Below are 27,948 nucleotides of genomic sequence, written 5' to 3'. Positions count from 1 at the left end.
TCCAGAATGAGAATCGTAATTTAACGTCCAGCATTCCTGATCCAGAATGAGAATCGTAATTTAACGTCTAGCATTCCTGATCCAGAATGAGAATCGTAATTTAACGTCCAGCATTCCTGATCCAGAATGAGAATCGTAATTTAACGTCCAGCATTCCTGATCCAGAATGAGAATCGTAATTTAACGTCTAGCATTCCTGATCCAGAATGAGAATCGTAATTTAACGTCCAGCATTCCTGATCCAGAATGAGAATCGTAATTTAACGTCTAGCATTCCTGATCCAGAATGAGAATCGTAATTTAACGTCTAGCATTCCTGATCCAGAATGAGAATCGTAATTTAACGTCCAGCATTCCTGATCCAGAATGAGAATCGTAATTTAACGTCCAGCATTCCTGATCCAGAATGAGAATCGTAATTTAACGTCCAGCATTCCTGATCCAGAATGAGAATCGTAATTTAACGTCTAGCATTCCTGATCCAGAATGAGAATCGTAATTTAACGTCTAGCATTCCTGATCCAGAATGAGAATCCTGATTAAACGTCTAGCATTTCTGATCCAGAATGAGAATCGTAATTTAACGTCTAGCATTCCTGATCCAGAATGAGAATCCTGATTAAACGTCTAGCATTTCTGATCCAGAATGAGAATCTTAATTTAATATTCAAACCCTAAGCGATTTGGAACATGGTAAAGAGGGTTCCACTAACCCTTAATGCTGCAGCTGGGTTATTGGTTGTTCCTGAAGAGCCACCCCCCCTCCCTGTAGGTTTGCTCCAACCCATGATTCAGCTTATCAATCAGCTATTATTATTAGAATCAGGTATGCTAGGTTAGGGTCAGTGGAAACCTACAGGACGGTAGCTCTCCAGGAACAGGCTTGGAGAGCCCTGATGCGTGATGATACCCTCTGGAGCGGCTTGGTTAAACTACGAGAGGAGTGAAGGCGAGGCTGGTTTTGTTCCTCCAATGCCCAGCGTTTCTCATGTCTCGCAGTGCATCTGAAGAAGCGGGCAGCTCGGGTTGACTGACAGATCAGAAACAGGAAGGGGTTGTACTTGCACAGAAAGCAGGAAGTCAGAGGAGCGAGTTCAGTTCATCATTGGTTGCGTCCGAAATGGAACCCTATTCCCTACAAAGTGCACTACTTTAGACCAGAGCCCTATGGAACCCTATTCCCTATATAGTGCACTACTTTAGACCAGAGCCCTATGGAACCCTATTCCCTATATAGTGCACTACTTTAGACCAGAGCCCTATAGAACCCTATTCCCTATATAGTGCACTACTTTAGACCAGAGCCCTATGGAACCCTATTCCCTATATAGTGCACTACTTTAGACCAGAGCCCTATGGAACCCTATTCCCTATATAGTGCACTACTTTAGACCAGAGCCCTATAGAACCCTATTCCCTATATAGTGCACTACTTTAGACCAGAGCCCTATGGAACCCTATTCCCTATATAGTGCACTACTTTAGACCAGAGCCCGCATAGAGCAACAGTAGTGCACTGAGTAGAGAACAGGGTGCTGTTCCAGATGTAGCCCGTGAGTGTGTGAGCTACTGGGCCATGCTGTTGAGGCTGCTGTTGGATCCTCCCAGGCCGTTCTCAGTCTTCTGGAAACTCTTGACTGCACTGGGGACTTGCATGCCTGTACTGAGGCTCAGTCCTCCACCCCATACCTGGAGCACAACACAAACACACACACACACACACACACACGTTGTAAAGAACACTATCATCGTCACTGAGGACTGAGTTATAAGACACATGGCTCGGAAACTGCTGCCACTTTATGACAACATGAACAGAGCTATGGACTGAGCACAAGCTTCAACAATGATTCCTCCTTCCTGGTAGACAAAGGAAGCCTCTTGCCTGAACACTGGAGACCGCAATGCCTACGCATATCCAGAACATTTCACAGGTATGTAGAATAACATGTGAAGAGAAGGTGAGGTACCCTCATAGTCAAACCAAGCTTTATTAATATAGCACATTTCAGACATGAAAGCAACGCAATGCGCTTCACAGGAAAAAAACTAAGAAAAAACCTCAAAGAAAATGGAACAACCATAGTTATCAATACATCACACCAGGGCAATAGGTCACGCCAGGGAGAGATTTACATGGTTATCAATACATTACGCCAGGGAGAGATTTACATGGTTATCAATACATCACGCCAGGGAGAGATTTACATGGTTATCAATACATCACACCAGGGAGAGATTTACATGGTTATCAATACATCACACCAGGGAGAGATTTACATGGTTATCAATACATCACGCCAGGGAGAGATGTACATGGTTATCAATACATCACGCCAGGGAGAGATCTACATGGTTATCAATACATCACACCAGGGAGAGATCTACATGGTTATCAATACGTCACACCAGGGAGAGATTTACATGGTTATCAATACATCACGCCAGGGAGAGATGTACATGGCTATCAATAGGTCACACCTGGGTAAGCCTAGACACAGCCCTTCGTATTTCTACAAATCCCCTCGGGGAAAAATTATTGGAACCATTTCCCTGTTTGACCGCTAGGTTTTATGGGTATTATGATACTTCCACTGTGGGGCTCTATAGCCAACGGCTTAGCTAGCTGCTAGCTAGCTACATTAGTGAAAAGGGGGGAAAATGCTAGCTAGCTACATTAGTGAAAAGGGGGGAAAATGATAGCTAGCTACATTAGTGAAAAGGGGGGAAAATGCTAGCTAGCTACATTAGTGAAAAGGGGGGAAATGCTAGCTAGCTACATTAGTGAAAAGGGGGGAAATGCTAGCTAGCTACATTAGTGAAAAGGGGGGAAATGCTAGCTAGCTACATTAGTGAAAAGGGGGGAAATGCTAGCTAGCTACATTAGTGAAAAGGGGGAAAATGCTAGCTAGCTACATTAGTGAAAAGGGGGGAAATGCTAGCTAGCTTTACCACAGTGTTAGCATGTTTTACCCACTAAAATAGTTATTGCCAGCTATTCTGAAATGAGTCATTCAAATTTGAATACATCGAATATGATTTTTCATTTTATTAAAAAACAATAGGTCACACCTGGGTAAGCCTAGACACAGCCCTTCGTATTTCTACAAATCCCCTAGGGGAAAAATTATTGGAACCATTTCCCTGTTTGACCGCTAGGTTTTATGGGTATTATGATACTTCCACTGTGGGGCTCTATAGCCAACGGCTTAGCTAGCTGCTAGCTAGCTACATTAGTGAAAAGGGGGGAAAATGATAGCTAGCTACATTAGTGAAAAGGGGGGAAAATGATAGCTAGCTACATTAGTGAAAAGGGGGGAAAATGCTAGCTAGCTACATTAGTGAAAAGGGGGGAAAATGCTAGCTAGCTACATTAGTGAAAAGGGGGAAAATGCTAGCTAGCTACATTAGTGAAAAGGGGGAAAATGCTAGCTAGCTACATTAGTGAAAAGGGGGGAAATGCTAGCTAGCTTTACCACAGTGTTAGCATGTTTTACCCACTAAAATAGTTATTGCCAGCTATTCTGAAATGAGTCATTCAAATTTGAATACATCGAATATGATTTTTTCATTTTATTAAAAAAAAAGAAGTCAACATGTCAATAGCAGGATGTGTTGAACATCTTGGGTCCAATAGATTTATTTGTGCTACATCTGGAAAAACAAAATGAAATGTTTCTTTTCATATTCTGTGTTGTGGTTCCGTGGTGTTTTTAGTAAGCGAAGCATGTTTATATAAAATGTTTTATAAATGGGGAAAATAGAAAATGACAGCACATTGACTTTCATGTTGGTTGGTTGGTGTTATAGTTCAGTGGTAAACTGCACAGTTAATTACCGTTAAGGGCTTAGCTATAAACGCTTTATGGATGGAAAAATAGATTAGACTTTACATTGACTGCATAGAATTTATACATAGACCTTTCATGTGTGCATTATAGACCCGTATGAACAACTTAATTGTGATGTGGAGTAGGGCTGTAAATTAGTTATGATATGACCCCCGATTACACGATTTGATCCGTAACCCTGAGATTTCAACCCCGTGGGGATCTTAATTCACCATTGACCTCCGTGAGAAGAAGGCAACTCGGCCGGCGGGACCGAAGGGAGTGGGAAATGGGGATGATACAGGACTGAAGGGAGTGGGGAAATGGGGATGATACAGGACTGAAGGGAGTGGGGAAATGGGGATGATACAGGACTGAAGGGAGTGGGGAAATGGGTCTGATACAGGACTGAAGGGAGTGGGGAAATGGGGCTGATACAGGACTGAAGGGAGTGGGGAAATGGGGCTGATACAGGACTGAAGGGAGTGGGGAAATGGGGCTGATACAGGACTGAAGGGAGTGGGGAAATGGGGCTGATACAGGACCTAAGGGAGTGGGGAAATGGGGCTGATACAGGACCTAAGGGAGTGGGGAAATGGGGCTGATACAGGACCTAAGGGAGTGGGGAAATGGGGATGATACAGGACCGAAGGGATGGGGAAATGGGGCTGATACAGGACTGAAGGGAGTGGGGAAATGGGGATGATACAGGACTGAAGGGAGTGGGGAAATGGGGCTGATACAGGACCGAAGGGAGTGGGGAAATGGGGCTGATACAGGACCTAAGGGAGTGGGGAAATGGGGCTGATACAGGACCTAAGGGAGTGGGGAAATGGGGCTGATACAGGACCGAAGGGAGTGGGGAAATGGGGCTGATACAGGACCGAAGGGAGTGGGGAAATGGGGATGATACAGGACCGAAGGGAGTGGGGAAATGGGGCTGATACAGGACCGAAGGGAGTGGGGAAATGGGGATGATACAGGACCGAAGGGAGTGGGGAAATGGGGCTGATACAGGACTGAAGGGAGTGGGGAAATGGGGATGATACAGGACTGAAGGGAGTGGGGAAATGGGTCTGATACAGGACTGAAGGGAGTGGGAAATGGGTCTGATACAGGACCTAAGGGAGTGGGGAAATGGGGCTGATACAGGACTGAAGGGAGTGGGGAAATGGGGATGATACAGGCGTGTGGATCAACTGCTTGGTTTCAGCATTGTAGAAGTATGCCATATATATATATGCCATAAAGCCATACCACGTTTTGAAATTATGCTTATTATGATTATGTTTATTATGATAAGCAGAATTTCAAAACGTGGTATGGCTTTATGGCATATATATATTTTTTTTAAATTTATTTTACCTTTAATTTGATTAGGCAAGACAGTTATGAACAAATTCTTATTTTCAATGACGGCCCTAGGAACAGTGGGTTAACTGCCTGTTCAGGGGCAGAATGACAGATTTGTACCTTGTCAGCTCAGGGGATTGGACCTTGCAACCGTTCGGTTACTAGTCCAACGCTCTAACCACTAGGCTACCTGCCTCCTCTACACTCTAACCACTAGGCTACCCTGCCACCTCTACACTCTAACCACTAGGCTACCCTGCCACCTCTACACTCTAACCACTAGGCTACCCTGTCGCCTCTACACTCTAACCACTAGACTACCCTGCCTCCTCTACACTCTAACCACTAGGCTACCCTGCCACCTCTACACTCTAACCACTAGGCTACCCTGCCACCCCAAATTCATCAACACTGGTATGACAGAAGCACACTTCTGAGAACAGACACTACAATGTTATTGGCAATAATGCATCTATTAAAGATACCTAAATATAAGCGGTTACATAGCGTGCCATAAATGCACTAATAACACTGTTGGGACCTGTTATAACACATTCACACCGTAACTTGTTACCTATTTTACGTCATCTAGGTCTTGATAACAGGACAGGTTCTCTGGTATAATATACAGTCACGAGTAGGAGTGTATCGGCCATGATACCCGACAGGACTTACCATGAAGGCTGGTACTACAGGTTGGCTAAACTTAGCCTTGAACGTGTGGATCAACTGCTTGGTTTCAGCGTTGTAGAAGGACAGTTGTCCTGTGGAAGAGGAAAAACTGTTATTTAAGACCAAAACAAACTACTGTATCCACTTCACTTGTTCAAGCACAGCCTACAATCCCAAATGGTAGCCTGTTCCCTACATAGTGCACTACCACTATGGGCTCTGGTCAAAAGCAGGGTATAGGGAATAGGCCACCTGGTCAAAAGTAGTGCACTATGTAGGGAGAAAGATGACTAATGTACCACTTTACAAGCACAGAGAGCATGATTAAAATAGTATTTTGATCCTCTGGGAAGAAGAAAAGCCTTGTTTGTAGTCGCCTACTCTACAGTCATTTCCTGGAGGATGGAGGCCCAGTGGGAGGTAATCTACTCTACAGTCATTTCCTGGAGGATGGAGGCCCAGTGGGAGGTAATCTACTCTACAGTCATTTCCTGGAGGATGGAGGCCCAGTGGGTAGTAATCTACTCTACAGTCATTTCCTGGAGGATGGAGGCCCAGTGGGAGGTAATCTACTCTACAGTCATTTCCTGGAGGATGGAGGCCCAGTGGGAGGTAATCTAATCTACAGTCATTTCCTGGAGGATGGAGGCCCAGTGAGAAGTAATCTACTCTACAGTCATTTCCTGGGGGATGGAGGCCCAGTGAGAGGTAATCTACTCTACAGTCATTTCCTGGGGGATGGAGGCCCAGTGAGAGGTAATCTACTCTACAGTCATTTCCTGGAGGATGGAGGCCCAGTGGGTAGTAATCTACTCTACAGTCATTTCCTGATGGAGGAGTGGAGGTCATTTCCTGGAGGATGGAGGCCCAGTGAGAAGTAATCTACTCTACAGTCATTTCCTGGGGGATGGAGGCCCAGTGGGTAGTAATCTACTCTACAGTCATTTCCTGGATGATGGAGGCCCAGTGAGAGGTAATCTACTCTACAGTCATTTCCTGGGGGATGGAGGCCCAGTGGGTAGTAATCTACTCTACAGTAATTTCCTGGGGGATGGAGGCCCAGTGAGAGGTAATCTACTCTACAGTCATTTCCTGGGGGATGGAGGCCCAGTGGGTAGTAATCTACTCTACAGTCATTTCCTGGGGGATGGAGGCCCAGTGAGAGGTAATCTACTCTACAGTCATTTCCTGGGGGATGGAGGCCCAGTGGGTAGTAATCTACTCTACAGTCATTTCCTGTGGGATGGAGGCCCAGTGGGAGGTAATCTACTCTACAGTCATTTCCTGGGGGATGGAGGCCCAAGTGGGTAGTAATCTACTCTACAGTCATTTCCTGGGGGATGGAGGCCCAGTGAGAAGTAATCTACTCTACAGTCATTTCCTGAAGGATGGAGGCCCAGTGAGAAGTAATCTACTCTACAGTCATTTCCTGGGGGATGGAGGCCCAAGTGGGAGGTAATCTACTCTACAGTCATTTCCTGGAGGATGAAGGCCCAGTGGGTAGTAATCTACTCTACAGTCATTTCCTGGAGGATGGAGGCCCAGTGAGAAGTAATCTACTCTACAGTCATTTCCTGGGGGATGGAGGCCCAGTGGGTAGTAATCTACTCTACAGTCATTTCCTGGATGATGGAGGCCCAGTGAGAGGTAATCTACTCTACAGTCATTTCCTGGGGGATGGAGGCCCAGTGGGTAGTAATCTACTCTACAGTCATTTCCTGGGGGATGGAGGCCCAGTGAGAGGTAATCTACTCTACAGTCATTTCCTGGGGGATGGAGGCCCAGTGGGTAGTAATCTACTCTACAGTCATTTCCTGGGGGATGGAGGCCCAGTGAGAGGTAATCTACTCTACAGTCATTTCCTGGGGGATGGAGGCCCAGTGGGTAGTAATCTACTCTACAGTCATTTCCTGTGGGATGGAGGCCCAGTGGGAGGTAATCTACTCTACAGTCATTTCCTGGGGGATGGAGGCCCAAGTGGGAGGTAATCTACTCTACAGTCATTTCCTGGAGGATGGAGGCCCAGTGGGAGGTAATCTACTCTACAGTCATTTCCTGGAGGATGGAGTCAATCTACTCTACAGTTATTTCCTGGAGGATGGAGGCCCAAGTGGGTAGTAATCTACTCTACAGTCATTTCCTGGGGGATGGAGGCCCAGTGGGAAGTAATCTACTCTACAGTCATTTCCTGGGGGATGGAGGCCCAGTGAGAGGTAATCTAATCTACAGTCATTTCCTGGGGGAAAGAGATGGCTGAAATCCAATATGGCGGTATCCGATGGCCTATGCATGTGTCACGGGTCACCCAAGGGATATAGTATCCCCTTTCCGGACTGTAAAATACACAACAACCTGTAAATCTAATGATGGTGAACCACCTTGTACTCCATTTGGTGAAACTGGAAAACAACTTACAGTACGGGTGTTAAGATAAACCCACCTGAGTCCAGGTCACAGAAGGCCCCCGGACCTCGTAGTGTGTTGAATTACCCCTCATATTATACTGTATAAACCCACCTGAGTCCAGGTCACAGAAGACCCCGATGCGTCCAGGCGCGGTGCCGTCCAGGCTCTTGGCCTTGTTGTTGTGCTTGGCAGCGAAGGAGGGCTGTAGCCAATTGTTGATGTGGATACACCAGGTAGTGTTGGTCTTACCCAGCTGGTCAAACTTTCCCAGGTTCCTGTAGGAGACCCCAACACTGTAGGACTTACAGTCTTTAAGGGCTTTCACCTCCCAGTAGTGTTGACCACAGTCCATACTGGTATCACCTGGGGGGGGGGGATTATATTATTAATATATTATATTACACTACATGACCAAAAGTATATGTGGACAGCTGCTCGTCGAACATCTTATTCCAAAATCATGGGCATTAATATAGAGTTGGCCCCTCCTTTGCTGCTATAACAGCCTCCACTCTTCTGGGAAGGCTTTCCACTAGATGTAGGAACATTGTTGCTATAACAGCCTCCACTCCTCTGGGAAGGCTTTCCACTAGATGTTGGAACATTGCTGCTATAAAAGCCTCCACTCTTCTGGGAAGGCTTTCCACTAGATGTTGGAACATTGCTGATATAACAGCCTCCACTCTTCTGGGAAGGCTTTCCACTAGATGTTGGAACATTGCTGCTATAACAGCCTCCACTCTTCTGGGAAGGCTTTCCACTAGATGTTGGAACATTGCTGATATAACAGCCTCCACTCTTCTGGGAAGGCTTTCCACTAGATGTTGGAACATTGCTGATATAACAGCCTCCACTATTCTGGGAAGGCTTTCCACTAGATGTTGGAACATTTCCACTGCTCCAGAGAACAGGTTTCCCCTGCTCCAGAGAACAGGTTTCCACTGCTCCAGAGAACAGGTTTCCCCTGCTCCAGAGAACACTGCTCCAGAGAACAGGTTTCCACTGCTCCAGAGAACAGGTTTCCACTGCTCCAGAGAACAGGTTTCCACTGCTCCAGAGAACAGGTTTCCACTGCTCCAGAGAACACTGCTCCAGAGAACAGGTTTCCACTGCTCCAGAGAACAGGTTTCCACTGCTCCAGAGAACACTGCTCCAGAGAACAGGTTTCTACTGCTCCAGAGAACACTGCTCCAGAGAACAGGTTTCTACTGCTCCAGAGAACACTGCTCCAGAGAACAGGTTTCTACTGCTCCAGAGAACACTACTCCAGAGAACAGGTTTCCACTGCTCCAGAGAACACTGCTCCAGAGAACAGGTTTCCACTGCTCCAGAGAACAGGTTTCCACTGCTCCAGAGAACAGGTTTCCACTACTCCAGAGAACAGGTTTCCACTGCTCCAGAGAACAGGTTTCCACTGCTCCAGAGAACACTGCTCCAGAGAACAGGTTTCCACTGCTCCAGAGAACAGGTTTCCACTGCTCCAGAGAACAGGTTTCCACTACTCCAGAGAACACTGCTCCAGAGAACAGGTTTCCACTGCTCCAGAGAACAGGTTTCCACTGCTCCAGAGAACAGGTTTCTACTGCTCCAGAGAACACTGCTCCAGAGAACAGGTTTCCACTGCTCCAGAGAACAGGTTTCCACTGCTCCAGAGAACACTGCTCCAGAGAACAGGTTTCCACTGCTCCAGAGAACAGGTTTCCACTGCTCCAGAGAACACTGCTCCAGAGAACAGGTTTCCACTGCTCCAGAGAACAGGTTTCCACTGCTCCAGAGAACAGGTTTCCACTACTCCAGAGAACAGGTTTCCACTGCTCCAGAGAACAGGTTTCCACTGCTCCAGAGAACACTGCTCCAGAGAACAGGTTTCCACTGCTCCAGAGAACAGGTTTCCACTGCTCCAGAGAACAGGTTTCCACTGCTCCAGAGAACAGGTTTCCACTACTCCAGAGAACACTGCTCCAGAGAACAGGTTTCCACTGCTCCAGAGAACAGGTTTCCACTGCTCCAGAGAACAGGTTTCTACTGCTCCAGAGAACACTGCTCCAGAGAACAGGTTTCCACTGCTCCAGAGAACAGGTTTCCACTGCTCCAGAGAACAGGTTTCCACTACTCCAGAGAACAGGTTTCCACTGCTCCAGAGAACAGGTTTCCACTGCCCCAGAGAACAGGTTTCCACTGCCCCAGAGAACAGGTTTCCACTGCTCCAGAGAACAGGTTTCCACTGCTCCAGAGAACACTGCTCCAGAGAACAGGTTTCCACTGCTCCAGAGAACAGGTTTCCACTGCTCCAGGGAACAGGTTTCCACTGCTCCAGAGAACAGGTTTCCACTGCTCCAGAGAACACTGCTCCAGAGAACAGGTTTCCACTGCTCCAGAGAACAGGTTTCCACTGCTCCAGAGAACAGGTTTCCACTGCTCCAGAGAACAGGTTTCCACTGCTCCAGAGAACAGGTTTCCACTGCTCCAGAGAACAGGTTTCCACTGCTCCAGAGAACAGGTTTCCACTGCTCCAGAGAACAGGTTTCCACTGCTCCAGAGAACAGGTTTCCACTGCTCCAGAGAACACTGCTCCAGAGAACAGGTTTCCACTGCTCCAGAGAACAGGTTTCCACTGCTCCAGAGAGCAGGTTTCCACTGCTCCAGAGAACAGGTTTCCAGAGAACAGGTTTCCACTGCTCCAGAGAACAGGTTTCCACTGCTCCAGAGAACAGGTTTCCACTGCTCCAGAGAACAGGTTTCCACTGCTCCAGAGAACAGGTTTCCACTGCTCCAGAGAACAGGTTTCCACTACTCCAGAGAACAGGTTTCCACTGCTCCAGAGAACAGGTTTCCCCTGCTCCAGAGAACACTGCTCCAGAGAACACTGCTCCAGAGAACAGGTTTCCACTGCTCCAGAGAACACTACTCCAGAGAACACTGCTCCAGAGAACAGGTTTCCACTGCTCCAGAGAACACGTTCCCACTACTCCAGAGAACAGGTTTCCACTGCTCCAGAGAACACTACTCCAGAGAACACTGCTCCAGAGAACAGGTTTCCACTGCTCCAGAGAACAGGTTTCCACTGCTCCAGAGAACAGGTTTCTACTGCTCCAGAGAACAGGTTTCTACTGCTCCAGAGAACAGGTTTCTACTGCTCCAGAGAACACTGCTCCAGAGAACAGGTTTCTACTGCTCCAGAGAACACTACTCCAGAGAACAGGTTTCTACTGCTCCAGAGAACACTGCTCCAGAGAACAGGTTTCCCCTGCTCCAGAGAACAGGTTTCCACTGCCCCAGAGAACAGGTTTCCCCTGCTCCAGAGAACAGGTTTCCCCTGCTCCAGAGAACAGGTTTCCACTGCTCCAGAGAACAGGTTTCCCCTGCTCCAGAGAACAGGTTTCCCCTGCTCCAGAGAACAGGTTTCCACTGCTCCAGAGAACAGGTTTCCACTGCTCCAGAGAACAGGTTTCCACTGCTCCAGAGAACAGGTTTCCACTGCTCCAGAGAACAGGTTTCCACTGCTCCAGAGAACAGGTTTCCCCTGCTCCAGAGAACAGGTTTCCCCTGCTCCAGAGAACAGGTTTCCCCTGCTCCAGAGAACAGGTTTCCACTGCTCCAGAGAACAGGTTTCCACTGCTCCAGAGAACAGGTTTCCACTGCTCCAGAGAACAGGTTTCCACTGCTCCAGAGTCCAATGGCAGTAAGCTTTACACCACTTCAGCCGACGCTTGGTGATCTTATGCTTGTGTGCGGCTGCTCGACCATGGAAACCCATTTCATGAAGCTCCAGAAAAACAGTTCTTGTGCCGACGTTGCTTCCAGAGGCATAGTTTATATCATTATTATATATATAGTGTTTTTTTAAATGTATTTCTTATTTCTCCTTTATTTAACCAGGTAGGCTAGTTGAGAACAAGTCCTCATTTGCAACTGCCAAGATAAAGCATTCGACACAGACTTACACATGGAATAAACAAAACATAGTCAATAATACAGTAGAACAAAATAAAACAAAAAGTCTATTTACAGTGTGTGCAAATGAGGTACGATAAGGGAGGTAAGGCAATAAATAGGCCATGGTGGTGAAATAATTACAATTAAACACTGGAATGGTAGATGTGCAGAAGATGAACGTGCAAGTAGAGATACTGGGGTGCAAAGGAGCAAGATAAATGAATAAATGCAGTATGGGGATGAGGTAGACAGATGGGCTGTTTACAGATGGGCTATGTACAGGTGCAGTGATCTGTGAGCTGCTCTGGCAGCTGGTGCTTAAAGCTAGTGAGGGAGATGTGAGTCTCCAGCTTCAGTGATATTTGCAGTTCGTTCCAGTCATTGGCAGCAGAGAACTGGAAGGAAAGGCAGGCAAAGGAGGAATTGGTTTTGGGGATGACCAGTGCGATATACCTACTGGAGCGCGTGCTACAAGTGGGTGCTGCTATGGTGACCAGTAAAATGAGATAAGGCGGGGCTTCACCTGGCAGAGACATACAGATGACCTGTAGCCAGTGGGTTTGGCGACGAATATGAAGCGAGGGCCAGCCAACGAGAGCGTACAGGTCGCAATGGTGGGTAGTATATGGGGCTTTGGTGACAAAACGGATGGCACTGTGATAGACTGCATCCAGTTTGTTGAGTAGAGTGTTGGAGGCTATTTTGTAGATGACATCACCGAAGTCGAGGATTGGTAGGATGGTCAGTTTTACGAGGGTATGTTTGGCAGCATGAGTGAAGGATGCTTTGTTGTGATATAGGAAGCCGATTCTAGATTTAATTTTGGATTGGAGATGTTTAATGTCAGTCTGGAAGGAGAGTTTACAGTCTAACCTGACACCTAGGTATTTGTAGTTGTCCACATATTCTAAGTCAGAGCCATCCAGAGTAGTGATGCTGGACGGGTGAGCAGGTACGGGCAGTTATCGGTTGAAGAGCATCCATTTAGTTTTACTTGCATTTAAGAGCAGTTGGAGGCCACGGAAGGAGAGTTGTCTGGCATTGAAGCTCGTCTGGAGGTTAGTTAACACAGTGTCCAAAGAAGGGCCAGAAGTATACAGAATGGTGTCGTCTGCGTAGAGGTGTTTTAGATAATCACCAGCAGCAAGAGCGACATCATTGATGTATATAGAGAAGAGAGTCGGTCCGAGGACTGAACACTGTGGCACCCCCATAGGGACTGCCAGAGGTCCGGACAACAGACCCTCCGATTTGACACACTGAACTCTATCAGTGAAGTAGTTGGTGAACCAGGTGAGGCAATCATTTGAGATACCAAGGCTGTCGAGTCTGCCGATGAGGATGTGGTGATTGACAGAGTCGAAAGCCTTGACCAGGTCGATGCACAGTATTGTCTCTTATCGATGGTGGTTATGATGTCGTTTAGGACCTTGAGCGTGGCTGAGGTGTACCCATGACCAGCTCTGAAACCAGATTGCATAGCGGAGAAGGTACGATGGGATTCGAAATGGTCGGTGATCTGTTTGTTAACTTGGCTTTCAAAGACATTAGAAAGGCAGGGTAGAATAGATATAGGTCTGTAGCAGTTTGGGTCTAGAGTGTCTCCCCCTTTGAAGAGGGGGATGACCGCGGCAACTTTCCAACCTTTGGGAATCTCAGACGACACGAAAGAGAGGTTGAACAGGCTAGTAATAGGGGTTGCAACAATTTCGGGCAGATAATTTAAGAAAGAGAGGGTCCAGCTTGTCTAGCCCGGCTGATTTGTAGGGGTCCAGATTTTGCAGCTCTTTCAGAACATCAGCTATATGGATTTGGGTGAAGGAGAAATGGTGGGGGCTTGGGCGGGTTGCTGTGGAGGGTGCAGGGCTGTTGACCGGGGTAGGGGTAGCCAGGTGGAAAGCATGGCCAGCTGTAGAGAAATGCTTATTGAAATTCTAAATTATAGTGGATTTGTCGGTTGTAACAGCGTTTCCTAGCCTCAGTGCAGTGGGCAACAGGGAAGAGGTGCTCTTGTTCTCCATGGACTTTACAGTGTCCCAGAACTTTTGGGAATTAGCGCTCAGGATGCAAATTTCTGTTTGAAAAAGCTAGCCTTAGCTTTCCTAACTGCCTGTGTGTATTGGTTCCTAACTTCCCTGAAAAGTTGCATATCACGGGGGCTATTCGATGCTAATGCAGAACGCCACAGGATGTTTTTGTGCTGGTCAAGAGCCGACAGGTCTGGAGTGAACCAAGGACTATATCTATTCCTAGTTCTACATTTTTTTTGAACGGAGCATTCTTATTTAAGATGGTGAGGAAGGCACTTTTAAAGAACAACCAGGCATCCTCTACTGACGGGATGAGGTCGATGTCATTCCAGGATACCCCGGCCAGGTCGATTAGAAAGGCCTGCTGTGTTGACCACAGTCCATACTTGTGTCACCTAGGGCTGGATATTATATGATTAAATAATAATGATTAAAATTAAAATTAAATAATGAATAATTAGCTGATTATAAAATGTTTCTCCTCAGTTCGTGTGCCAATAAATCAACAGATGTGAGACAAATGTGCTCCGAGTTTCACGTCTTATAAGCTCATTGCTCAACAGCGCCCCCAAAATAATTTACTATGTTAAATAGAAATCAGGGATCATCAACTAGATTCCGCCGTGGGACGATGTATTAACTGAGCAGATAGTCAAGGGGCCAGAACATAATTACAAATCATTTGGAGACCGCATATTAAAAAAAAAAAGTTTAAAAAAAAATTGCCCAGAAAACTTTGAAACCCCAAATAAAAAAAAGTCACCCTTGGGCCAAATTCACTTACTAATGACTATACTAGAGACTTGTCTGTTTATGGGTGTGTCCCAATTACACAATGGACTGGCTTCTCAGACACAGATTATACCTGATCCTGTAGTCATTGAACATGCTGTTTAATCAGTGTCTGGGAAAGAAGCCCTATTGGCTTAGCTACCCGTCAGTCATTATGGGTTGGTAGTGTTTACCAAGCACAGTGATGTGGTAACGTTGTGTTGACCTACCTAGCACGGTGTGTGTGTTGACCTACCTAGCACGGTGTGTGTGTTGACCTACCTAGCACGGTGTGTGTGTTGACCTACCTAGCACGGTGTGTGTGTGGGGCAGAGGAATGAGTGTGTTGACCTACCTAGCACGGTGTGTGTGTTGACCTACCTAGCATGGTGTATGTGTGGGGCAGAGGAATGAGTGTGTTGACCTACCTAGCACGGTGTGTGTGTTGACCTACCTAACACGGTGTGTGTGTGTGAGGCAGAGGAATGAGTGTGTTGACCTACCTAGCACGGTGTGTGTGTTGACCTACCTAGCACGGTGTGTGTGTGGGGCAGAGGGATGAGCGTGTTGACCTACCTAGCACGGTGTGTGTGTTGACCTACCTAGCACGGTGTGTGTGTTGACCTACCTAGCACGGTGTGTGTGTTGACCTACCTAGCACGGTGTGTGTGTTGACCTACCTAGCACGGTGTAGGACTCTCCAGTGAACCGGTCTCTGCCTCCTCTGATGGCAGGAGACCGTGTCGTTGACGTCCTCTTGGGAGACGGAGTTCCACTTCTACAACGGAGAGGAAGGGAGGACACAACAATAAACACACTGACATTTTGACTGATGGCGATCGGCTGCTGCTCATAATAATGTCTGGAAAAGAGAGACAGTGGAATGGCATCAAACTCAGGGAGCGACAGCTAGCCTAGTGGTTAGAGCGTAGAGGCGGCAGGGTAGCTTAGTGGTTAGAGCGTAGAGGCGGCAGGGTAGCCTAGTGGTTAGAGCGTAGAGGCGGCAGGGTAGCCTAGTGGTTAGAGCGTAGAGGCGGCAGGGTAGCCTAGTGGTTAGAGCGTAGAGGTGGCAGGGTAGCCCAGTGGTTAGAGCGTCGAGGCGGCAGGTAGCCTAGTGGTTAGAGCGTAGAGGCGGCAGGTAGCCTAGTGGTTAGAGCGTAGAGGCGGCAGGTAGCCTAGTGGTTAGAGCGTAGAGGCGGCAGGTAGCCTAGTGGTTAGAGCGTAGAGGAGGCAGGTAGCCTAGTGGTTAGAGCGTAGAGGAGGCAGGGTAGCTTAGTGGTTAGAGCGTAGAGGCGGCAGGGTAGCCTAGTGGTTAGAGCGTAGAGGCGGCAGGGTAGCCTAGTGGTTAGAGCGTAGAGGCGGCAGGGTAGCCTAGTGGTTAGAGCGTAGAGGTGGCAGGGTAGCCCAGTGGTTAGAGCGTCGAGGCGGCAGGTAGCCTAGTGGTTAGAGCGTAGAGGCGGCAGGTAGCCTAGTGGTTAGAGCGTAGAGGCGGCAGGTAGCCTAGTGGTTAGAGCGTAGAGGCGGCAGGTAGCCTAGTGGTTAGAGCGTAGAGGAGGCAGGTAGCCTAGTGGTTAGAGCGTAGAGGAGGCAGGGTAGCCTAGTGGTTAGAGCGTAGAGGCGGCAGGTAGCCTAGTGGTTAGAGCGTAGAGGCGGCAGCTAGCTTAGTGGTTAGAGCGTAGAGGAGGCAGCTAGTCTAGTGGTTAGAGCGTAGAGGAGGCAGGTAGCCTAGTGGTTAGAGCGTAGAGGCGGCAGGTAGCCTAGTGGTTAGAGCGTAGAGGCGGCAGGTAGCCTAGTGGTTAGAGCGTAGAGGCGGCAGGTAGCCTAGTGGTTAGAGCGTAGAGGCGGCAGGTAGCCTAGTGGTTAGAGCGTAGAGGCGGCAGGTAGCCTAGTGGTTAGAGTGTAGAGGAGGTAGGGTAGTCTAGTGGTTAGAGTGTAGAGGAGGCAGGTAGCCTAGTGGTTAGAGTGTAGAGGTGGCAGGTAGCCTAGTGGTTAGAGTGTAGAGGTGGCAGGTAGCCTAGTGGTTAGAGTGTAGAGGAGGCAGGTAGCCTAGTGGTTAGAGTGTAGAGGTGGCAGGTAGCCTAGTGGTTAGAGTGTAGAGGAGGCAGGTAGCCTAGTGGTTAGAGTGTAAAGGTGGCAGGTAGCCTATGCAGTTAAACCCACTGTTCCCCTGAACAATGCAGTTAAACCCACTGTTCCCCTGACCAATGCAGTTAAACCCACTGTTCCCCTGACCAATGCAGTTAAACCCACTGTTCCCCTGACCAATGCAGTTAAACCCACTGTTCCCTGACCAATGCAGTTAAACCCACTGTTCCCCTGACCAATGCAGTTAAACCCACTGTTCCCCTGACCAATGCAGTTAAACCCACTGTTCCCCTGACCAATGCAGTTAAACCCACTGTTCCCCTGACCAATGCAGTTAAACCCACTGTTCCCCTGACCAATGCAGTTAAACCCACTGTTCCCCTGACCAATGCAGTTAAACCCACTGTTCCCCGGACCAATGCAGTTAAACCCACTGTTCCCCGGACCAATGCAGTTAAACCCACTGTTCCCCTGACCAATGCAGTTAAACCCACTGTTCCCCTGACCAATGCAGTTAAACCCACTGTTCCCCTGACCAATGCAGTTAAACCCACTGTTCCCCGGTAGGCCGTCATTGTAAATAAGAATGTGTTCTTAACTGACTTGACGAGTTAAATAAAAAGATTAAAACATTTTTTTTTTTTAAAGATACCATTCCACTGATTCCACTCCAGCCATTACAAGTGCCACCAACCCCCTGTGATCACAGACAAGACAACAGAGCAGAGTGGGAAAAGGATGCCGTGTAGAATCTACTGTCAGCTAGATATTCATCTCCAAGCTCCAATCTAGCCGACAGAAGATTGATAAACTAGTAAGAGAAAACAAGAAGATAAGGATGCAGTGGGTTAGCACCTCTTCGAAACAAACTCAAGCGTAGTGGTGTTAGACACAAGCAAACAAGGGTGATAGACAAAATGAGATGAGAAACAAAAAAGCAATTCAAATGAGTTATTTGTGTTTGAAGTGATCTCAATGTAAGGGACTATTTAAGGTTGAAATTGAGGGGATGGAAGGATACTACTGGACTTGTTAGGACCAGTGCTGTGACAAGGCTGACCGGAATACATCTACAGCGGCGGTCGCTGTCAATCGCAATCAACTGGTCCCTCGCCAAGGCATCCCCTAGTCGATCGCCAACATTTGTGTAAAAAACGCAACGACAAAGCCTTGTGTTCCTATTTTGTTATTCACTCATCTCAGGTTGTTGACAGGAGGTGCACCTGATTCAGCTGTCCTGCACCGCCGGGTAGATCAACAGCTGCCATTTTGAACCATTTCAAGTTTCTGCAGGTTCAAACTCTTCCTTCCCGGTGGACCCAGAGAGCAAATCAAGTGCACTATAGGCCTACCGCTGGCCAATGCTGTGAGATTTTAAACGTTTTAAACCCACGACTAGAGAGAGACTGTCAACGAATACAACAAAGAGATGCTGTTTTTATGAGTGACTTCATGTTTCAGTTCTTATTCAGATCTATAGGGGCCTGGCCGATCTATAGGGGCCTGGCTGATCTATAGGGGCCTGGCCGATCTAAAGGGGCCTGGCCGATCTATAGGGGCCTGGCCGATCTATAGGGGCCTGGCCGATCTATAGGGGCCTGGCCGATCTATAGGGGCCTGGCCGATCTATAGGGGCCTGGCCGATCTATAGGGGCCTGGCTGATCTATAGGGGCCTGGCTGATCTATAGGGGCCTGGCTGATCTATAGAGGCCTGGCTGATCTATAGAGGCCTGGCTGATCTAGAGAAGCCTGGCTGCTGACCTATAGGGGCCTGGCTGATCTATAGAAGCCTGGCTGCTGATCTATAGGGGCCTGGCTGACCTATAGAAGCCTGGCTGATCTAGAGGGGCCTGGCTGATCTAGAGGGGCCTGGCTGATCTAGAGGGGCATGGCTGATCTATAGAGGCCTGGCTGATCTATAGAGGCCTGGCTGATCTATAGAGGCCTGGCCGATCTATAGGGGCCTGGCTGATCTATAGGGGCCTGGCTGATCTAGAGAAGCCTGGCTGCTGATCTATAGGGGCCTGGCTGATCTAGAGGGGCCTGGCTGATCTAGAGGGGCCTGGTTGATCTAGAGGGGCCTGGCTGATCTAGAGGGGCCTGGCTGATCTAGAGAAGCCTGGCTGATCTAGAGGGGCCTGGCTGATCTATAGGGGCATTGCTGATCTAGAGATGCCTGGCTCATCTATAGGGGCATTGCTGATCTAGAGAAGCCTGGCTGATCTATAGGGGCCTGGCTGATCTATAGGGGCCTGGCTGATCTATAGGGGCATTGCTGATCTAGAGATGCCTGGCTCATCTATAGGGGCATGGCTGATCTAGAGAAGCCTGGCCGATCTATAGGGGCCTGGCCGATCTATAGGGGCCTGGCCGATCTATAGGGGCCTGGCCGATCTATAGGGGCCTGGCCGATCTATAGGGGCCTGGCCGATCTATAGGGGCCTGGCCGGTCTATAGGGGCCTGGCCGGTCTATAGGGGCCTGGCCGGTCTATAGGGGCCTGGCTGATCTATAGGGGCCTGGCTGATCTATAGGGGCCTGGCTGATCTATAGGGGCCTGGCTGATCTAGAGAAGCCTGGCTGCTGATCTATAGGGGCCTGGCTGATCTAGAGGGGCCTGGCTGATCTAGAGGGGCCTGGCTGATCTATAGAAGCCTGGGTGATCTATAGGGGCCTGGCTGATCTATAGGGGCCTGGCTGATCTATAGGGGCCTGGCTGATCTATAGGGGCCTGGCTGATCTAGAGAAGCCTGGCTGCTGATCTATAGGGGCCTGGCTGATCTATAGGGGCCTGGCTGATCTATAGGGGCCTGGCTGATCTAGAGGGGCCTGGCTGATCTAGAGGGGCCTGGCTGATCTATAGAAGCCTGGCTGATCTAGGGGGCCTGGCAGTGTGCAACTTTGCTGCAACCAAATTGCTCTTCTTCCATTCTATTTTGGCTGGTTGTTCACAAGGATTCCTAGGATCTCTTTGTATCAAAGATAATTGTGTAGTCTAGAGCGATTTCCTAGGTTAGCTAGCCAGCTATTGTCGTTCTTTTAACGCAACGTAACGTAATCAACACTGCTAGCTAGCCAGCTAGCCCCGAATAGCAGCACAGTAGAAACTATTACACTCAACGGAACGACTTGATTAGTGTAGTGTCAACAACGCAGCCAATGCCAGCTAGCCTACATAGTCAACAACGCAGCCTCTGCCAGCTAGCCTACTTCAGCAGTACTGTATCATTTTAATCATTTTAGTCAATAAGATTCTTGCTACGTAAGCTTAACTTCCTGAACACTCGAGACGTGTAGTCCACTTGTCATTCCAATCTCCTTTGCATTAGCGTAGCCTCTTGTGTAGCCTGTCAACTATGTGTCTGTCTATCCCTGTTCTCTCCTCTCTGCACAGACCATACAAACGCTCCACACCGCGTGGCCGCGGCCACCCTAATCTGGTGGTCCCAGCGCGCACGACCCACGTGGAGTTCCAGGTCTCCGGTAGCCTCTGGAACTGCCGATCTGCGGCCAACAAGGCAGAGTTCATCTCAGCCTATGTCTCCCTCCAGTCCCTCGACTTCTTGGCACTGACGGAAACATGGATCACCACAGACAACACTGCTACTCCTACTGCTCTCTCTTCGTCTGCCCACGTGTTCTCGCACACCCCGAGAGCTTCTGGTCAGCGGGGTGGTGGCACCGGGATCCTCATCTCTCCCAAGTGGTCATTCTCTCTTTCTCCCCTTACCCATCTGTCTATCGCCTCCTTTGAATTCCATGCTGTCACAGTTACCAGCCCTTTCAAGCTTAACATCCTTATCATTTATCGCCCTCCAGGTTCCCTCGGAGAGTTCATCAATGAGCTTGATGCCTTGATAAGCTCCTTTCCTGAGGACGGCTCACCTCTCACAGTTCTGGGCGACTTTAACCTCCCCACGCCTACCTTTGACTCATTCCTCTCTGCCTCCTTCTTTCCACTCCTCTCCTCTTTTGACCTCACCCTCTCACCTTCCCCCCTACTCACAAGGCAGGAAATACGCTCGACCTCATCTTTACTAGATGCTGTTCTTCCACTAACCTCGTTGCAACTCCCCTCCAAGTCTCCGACCACTACCTTGTATCCTTTTCCCTCTCGCTCTCATCCAACACTTCCCACACTGCCCCTACTCGGATGGTATCGCGCCGTCCCAACCTTCGCTCTCTCTCCCCGCTACTCTCTCCTCTTCCATCCTATCATCTCTTCCCTCTGCTCAAACCTTCTCCAACCTATCTCCTGATTCTGCCTCCTCAACCCTCCTCTCCTCCCTTTCTGCATCCTTTGACTCTCTATGTCCCCTATCCTCCAGGCCGGCTCGGTCCTCCCCTCCCGCTCCGTGGCTCGACGACTCATTGCGAGCTCACAGAACAGGGCTCCGGGCAGCCGAGCGGAAATGGAGGAAAACTCGCCTCCCTGCGGACCTGACATCTTTTCACTCCCTCCTCTCTACATTTTCCTCTTCTCTCTCTGCTGCTAAAGCCACTTTCTACCACTCTAAATTCCAAGCATCTGTCTCTAACCCTAGGAAGCTCTTTGCAACCTTCTCCTCCCTCCTGAATCCTCCTCCCCCTCCCCCCTCCTCCCTCTCTGCAGATGACTTCGTCAACCATTTTGAAAAGAAGGTCGACGACATCCGATCCTCGTTTGCTAAGTCAAACGACACCGCTGGTTCTGCTCACACTGCCCTACCCTGTGCTCTGACCTCTTTCTCCCCTCTCTCTCCAGATGAAATCTCGCGTCTTGTGACGGCCGGCCGCCCAACAACCTGCCCGCTTGACCCTATCCCCTCCTCTCTTCTCCAGACCATTTCCGGAGACCTTCTCCCTTACCTCACCTCGCTCATCAACTCATCCCTGACCGCTGGCTACGTCCCCTCCGTCTTCAAGAGAGCGAGAGTTGCACCCCTTCTGAAAAAACCTACACTCGATCCCTCGGATGTCAACAACTACAGACCAGTATCCCTTCTTTCTTTTCTCTCCAAAACTCTTGAACGTGCCGTCCTTGGCCAGCTCTCCCGCTATCTCTCTCAGAATGACCTTCTTGATCCAAATCAGTCAGGTTTCAAGACTAGTCATTCAACTGAGACTGCTCTTCTCTGTATCACGGAGGCGCTCCGCACTGCTAAAGCTAACTCTCTCTCCTCTGCTCTCATCCTTCTAGACCTATCGGCTGCCTTCGATACTGTGAACCATCAGATCCTCCTCTCCACCCTCTCCGAGTTGGGCATCTCCGGCGCGGCCCACGCTTGGATTGCGTCCTACCTGACAGGTCGCTCCTACCAGGTGGCGTGGCGAGAATCCGTCTCCACACCACGTGCTCTCACCACTGGTGTCCCCCAGGGCTCTGTTCTAGGCCCTCTCCTATTCTCGCTATACACCAAGTCACTTGGCTCTGTCATAACCTCACATGGTCTCTCCTATCATTGCTATGCAGACGACACACAATTAATCTTCTCCTTTCCCCCTTCTGATGACCAGGTGGCGAATCGCATCTCTGCATGTCTGGCAGACATATCCGTGTGGATGACGGATCACCACCTCAAGCTGAACCTCGGCAAGACGGAGCTGCTCTTCCTCCCGGGGAAGGACTGCCCGTTCCATGATCTCGCCATCACGGTTGACAACTCCATTGTGTCCTCCTCCCAGAGCGCTAAGAACCTTGGCGTGATCCTGGACAACACCCTGTCGTTCTCAACTAACATCAAGGCGGTGGCCCGTTCCTGTAGGTTCATGCTCTACAACATCCGCAGAGTACGACCCTGCCTCACACAGGAAGCGGCGCAGGTCCTAATCCAGGCACTTGTCATCTCCCGTCTGGATTACTGCAACTCGCTGTTGGCTGGGCTCCCTGCCTGTGCCACTAAACCCCTACAACTCATCCAGAACGCCGCAGCCCGTCTGGTGTTCAACCTTCCCAAGTTCTCTCACGTCACCCCGCTCCTCCGCTCCCTCCACTGGCTTCCAGTTGAAGCTCGCATCCGCTACAAGACCATGGTGCTTGCCTACGGAGCTGTGAGGGGAACGGCACCTCAGTACCTCCAGGCTCTGATCAGGCCCTACACCCAAACAAGGGCACTGCGTTCATCCACCTCTGGCCTGCTCGCCTCCCTACCACTGAGGAAGTACAGTTCCCGCTCAGCCCAGTCAAAACTGTTCGCTGCTCTGGCCCCCCAATGGTGGAACAAACTCCCTCACGACGCCAGGACAGCGGAGTCTATCACCACCTTCCGGAGACACCTGAAACCCCACCTCTTTAAGGAATACCTAGGATAGGATAAAGTAATCCCTCTCACCCCCCCTCCCCCTTAAAAGATTTAGATGCACTACTGTTCCACTGGATGTCATAAGGTGAATCCACCAATTTGTAAGTCGCTCTGGATAAGAGCGTCTGCTAAATGACTTAAATGTAAATGTAAATGTATTCAGTCAGCGCTTGGAGGAGGTCAGCTGTGGATGAATGCATGGCCCATCTGCTGTCCAGCTCTTATGATCAGGGGACTGGGGACAACAACTGGAACATGACTGACGGACTCAGTCAATAGGGGGACAGGGAATGACAAGGGCCTAGCCAATAGGCAGACAGGGAATGACGAGGGCCTAGCCAATAGGCAGACAGGGAATGACAAGGGCCTAGCCAATAGGCAGACAGGGAATGACAAGGGCCTAGCCAATAGGCAGACAGGGAATGACCAATACTGTCAGAGTGTTGGAATGTGTCCCGGTCTGTCCATAAATAAAATAAATAAATTAAATTGTGCTGTCTGGCTTGATTAATATAAGGAATTTGATGTATCGCATTTACTTTGTACTTTTACTTAAATATGACAATTAAGTACTTTTTCCACCACTGTACTTGAGTACATTTAAAACAAGATAGTTTTAGACTTATTTTTACTCGGTTACTTTGACTCGAGTCATTTTCCTTTAAAAAAGGCATCTTTACATTTACTCCATGATGACAATTGAGTACTTTTTCCACCACTGATTAATGCCAAGATCAAGATATTTCTCCATTTCTATTTTAGATTGACGATTAGAAGTTATTTTTGTATCCGAGTGTTTATTTACCCATTACAAACCTTATTTATGGTTATATAACCACCCACTAGCCTTCCAATCCTTGCTTCCTCTGTCCTTGGTTTCCTCCATTCCTCACCTCTCTTTCAAAGCACATCAGAGGAACAGGCCTGAGTTTAGGAAATTCAATGCTCTCCCTCAAGGTGCTGTGATAGGGAGTTGAGGAACTTCAATGCTCTCCCTCAAGGTGCCGTGATAGGGAGTTGAGGAACTTCAATGCTCTCCCTCAAGGTGCCGTGATAGGGAGTTGAGGAACTTCAATGCTCACCCTCAAGGTGCCGTGATGGGGAGTTTTAGGAACTTCAATGCTCTCCCTCAAGGTGCCGTGATGGGGAGTTTTAGGAACTTCAATGCTCTCCCTCAAGGTGCCGTGATGGGGAGTTTTAGGAACTTCAATGCTTTCCCTCAAGGTGTTGTGATAGAATTCCTCAACTCCCTATGCTCTCCCTCAAGGTGTTGTGATAGGGAGTTGAGGAACTTCAATGCTCTCCCTCAAGGTGCCGTGATAGGGAGTTGAGGAACTTCAATGCTTTCCCTCAAGGTGCCGTGATAGGGAGTTGAGGAACTTCAATGCTCTCCCTCAAGGTGCCGTGATAGGGAGTTGAGGAACTTCAATGCTCTCCCTCAAGGTGCCGTGATAGGGAGTTGAGGAACTTCAATGCTCTCCCTCAAGGTGCCGTGATGGGGAGTTTTAGGAACTTCAATGCTCTCCCTCAAGGTGCCGTGATAGGGAGTTGAGGAAGGGAGTTGAGGAATGAAGTAAACAAGGACAGCGGAGCAAGGATTTGACAGCTAGTAACATTTTAAAGACAGTTCCTGAGTGAGCAAGTAGCTGTGATACACAGGCCTTGTCCAGACAGAACCCCTAGCCCGAGAGTGATTGATGGGTGGTGACATGGTGAGAGCTCCACCTTACCCTCTGATAGGCTTGGTGGAATTTTGACTCTATTGCTTACATCTGTCCAACAAGTGTCTAGGGGGTTAGAGTCTAGGGGTTAGAGTCTAGGGGTTAGTGTCTAGGGGGTTAGTGTCTAGGGGTTAGTGTCTAGGGGTTCGAGACTAGGGGTTCGAGACTAGGGGTTCGAGTCTAGGGGGTTCGAGTCTAGGGGGTTCGAGTCTAGGGGTCGAGTCTAGGGGGTTCGAGTCTAGGGGTTCGAGGGGGTCGAGTCTAGGGGGTTAGTGTCTAGGGGGTAGAGTCTAGGGGGTTAGAGTCTAGGGGTTAGAGGGGTTAGAGTCTAGGGGTTAGAGTCTAGAGGGTTAGAGTCTAGAGGGTTAGAGTCTAGGGGGTTCGTGTCTAGGGGGTTAGTGTCTAGGGGTTAGAGTCTAGGGGGTTAGAGGGGTTAGAGTCTAGGGGTTAGAGTCTAGGGGTTAGAGTCTAGGGGGTTAGTGTCTAGGGGGTTAGTGTCTAGGGGGTTAGTGTCTAGGGGGTTAGAGTCTAGGGGGTTAGAGTCTAGGGGGTTAGTGTCTAGGGGGTTAGAGTCTAGGGGGTTAGAGTCTAGATGGTTATGTCTGGACTTGGTATCACGACTACTCCCTCACTCTCTCAAAGCACATTGGGGGAAAGGATTGAAGGTTCCTCCCCTCAGACCTCCTTCTCTGATGTGCTTTGAAAGAGAGGCGAGGAATGGAGGAAGTGAGGACGGAGGAAGCAAGGATTAGATGGCTAGTGGGTGGGTGGGCTAAATGTAATATAACTATGAATAAGGCATGATGATACAACGTCTGTATGTTTTTAAAGTGTCACTCATCTACATGTCTTTCTTTATAATATATATATATATATTTATTATTTATTAATTAGTTATACTATTTTGATATTGATTAGTGTACTGTTGGGTAGAGCATGGAAGTTAAGCATTTCACTGCACTTGTGCATGTGACTATAACACTTGAAATACCAATGGTGTTCATATAGGCTCCAGGGTTAATTATGTCTCAATACTGCCATCTAGTAGAATTTAATAGGCTACTACATACAATTCAAGTTCATTAATTAAATAAGCCTTTTTTTTTTTTTCCTGAAATGTTGATATCCATGAAAGCATTGTCAATACTGTCAATTAGTTTTTAGGTCTGCATGACACGATTGGACATTACTACAATAATGGTGTGTACTGTGGCACAAGAAATATGTGAGGAGTCAGAACCGACAAGGTGTGAGGAGTCAGAGTCAGGACCGACAGGGTGTGAGGAGTGAGAGTCAGGACCGACAGGGTGTGAGGAGTGAGAGTCAGGACCGACAGGGTGTGAGGAGTCAGAGTCAGGACCGACAGGGTGTGAGGAGTCAGAGTCAGGACCGACAGGGTGTGAGGATTCAGAGTCAGGACCGACAGGGTGTGAGGAGTCAGAGTCAGGACCGACAGGGTGTGAGGAGTCAGAGTCAGGACCGACAGGGTGTGAGGAGTCAGAGTCAGGACCGACAGGGTGTGAGGATTCAGAGTCAGGACCGACAGGGTGTGAGGATTCAGAGTCAGGACCGACAGGGTGTGAGGAGTCAGAGTCAGGACCGACAGGGTGTGAGGATTCAGAGTCAGGACAGACAGGGTGTGAGGAGTCAGAGTCAGGACCGACAGGGTGTGAGGAGTCAGAGTCAGGACTGACAGGGTGTGTGTCCTTTGATAGGATTGAGACGAAAGGCGTGTGAACTTGTCTCATGAAAACACTACGGCTGCACATGTTGTACAAAATGATATATATTCCATGTATAGTCTATAATAAAATATCATATATGGACACAATTCAATAAAAATAAAAATGATCTCCACCATCATTGACTAAATGGGCCTTTTCCTATAAGTCAATCAGTGGACCCCTCCTCAGTCTTTAGCCAATCAGTGGACCCCTCCTCAGTCTTTAGCCAATCAGTGGACCCCTCCTCAGTCTTTAGCCAATCAGTGGACCCCTCCTCAGTCTTTAGCCAATCAGTGGACCCCTCCTCAGTCTTTAGCCAATCAGTGGACCCCTCCTCAGTCTTTAGCCAATCAGTGGACCCCTCCTCAGTCTTTAGCCAATCAGTGGACCCCTCCTCAGTCTTTAGCCAATCAGTGGACCCCTCCTCAGTCTTTAGCCAATCAGTGGACCCCTCCTCAGTCTTTAGCCAATCAGTGGACCCCTCCTCAGTCTTTAGCCAATCAGTGGACCCCTCCTCAGTCTTTAGCCAATCAGTGGACCCCTCAGTGTTTAGCCAATCAGTGGACCCCTCAGTGTTTAGCCAATCAGTGGACGCCTCCTCAGTCTTTAGCCAATCAGTGGACCCCTCCTCAGTCTTTAGCCAATCAGTGGACCCCTCCTCAGTCTTTAGCCAATCAGTGGACCCCTCCTCAGTGTTTAGCCAATCAGTGGACCCCTCCTCAGTGTTTAGCCAATCAGTGGACCCCTCCTCAGTGTTTAGCCAATCAGTGGACCCCTCCTCAGTGTTTAGCCAATCAGTGGACCCCTCCTCAGTGTTTAGCCAATCAGTGGACCCCTCCTCAGTGTTTAGCCAATCAGTGGACCCCTCCTCAGTGTTTAGCCAATCAGTGGAACCCTCAGTGCTTATCAGGGATGAAATAGCAGCTGCAGCTCCTGATTACATGGACAAGGGGGACCTGATCACTAATACTAGATCAGCAATGCTACTCTGAGACACTGTTTCAACAGAGACCTAGATCTCCCCTACATGTTAGGGGTGGGGGGCGGGGAGAGGACTGCAGGGGTGTGAGTCAGTACTTGGCAGACAGGGGAGACGAGAGGACTGCAGGGCTGTGAGTCAGTACCTGGCAGACAGAGGA

At 48.9% G+C, this 27,948-nt stretch overlaps 1 protein-coding gene across 3 annotated transcripts in view; it reads right to left on the bottom strand.

The window, feature by feature from the left end:
* Positions 1 to 293: 293 nt before the first annotated feature.
* Positions 294 to 27,948, bottom strand: part of LOC115116353 (fibronectin type III and SPRY domain containing 1-like) — a 94,301-nt gene continuing 66,646 nt past the window's right edge. The window contains exons 10-13 of one of the 3 annotated variants that reach the window (XM_029644830.2): positions 15,679 to 15,776; positions 8,373 to 8,624; positions 5,859 to 5,947; positions 294 to 1,689 (exon numbers count right to left, since the gene is read on the bottom strand). In XM_029644830.2, the coding sequence (XP_029500690.2) occupies positions 1,567 to 1,689; positions 5,859 to 5,947; positions 8,373 to 8,624; positions 15,679 to 15,776 (562 nt within the window). In that variant the 3' untranslated portion in view covers positions 294 to 1,566. The remainder of the gene's footprint in view (positions 1,690 to 5,858; positions 5,948 to 8,372; positions 8,625 to 15,678; positions 15,777 to 27,948) is intronic. The other 2 variants (XM_029644826.2, XM_029644828.2) reach the window with 2 other exon arrangements.

Source organism: Oncorhynchus nerka, linkage group LG22 (assembly GCF_034236695.1).
Source record: "Oncorhynchus nerka isolate Pitt River linkage group LG22, Oner_Uvic_2.0, whole genome shotgun sequence".
In the NCBI taxonomy this organism is placed as follows: Eukaryota; Metazoa; Chordata; class Actinopteri; order Salmoniformes; family Salmonidae; genus Oncorhynchus; species Oncorhynchus nerka.
The sequence above is the reverse complement of the archived record's forward strand: the minus strand, read 5'-3'. Positions and strand labels throughout refer to the sequence as shown.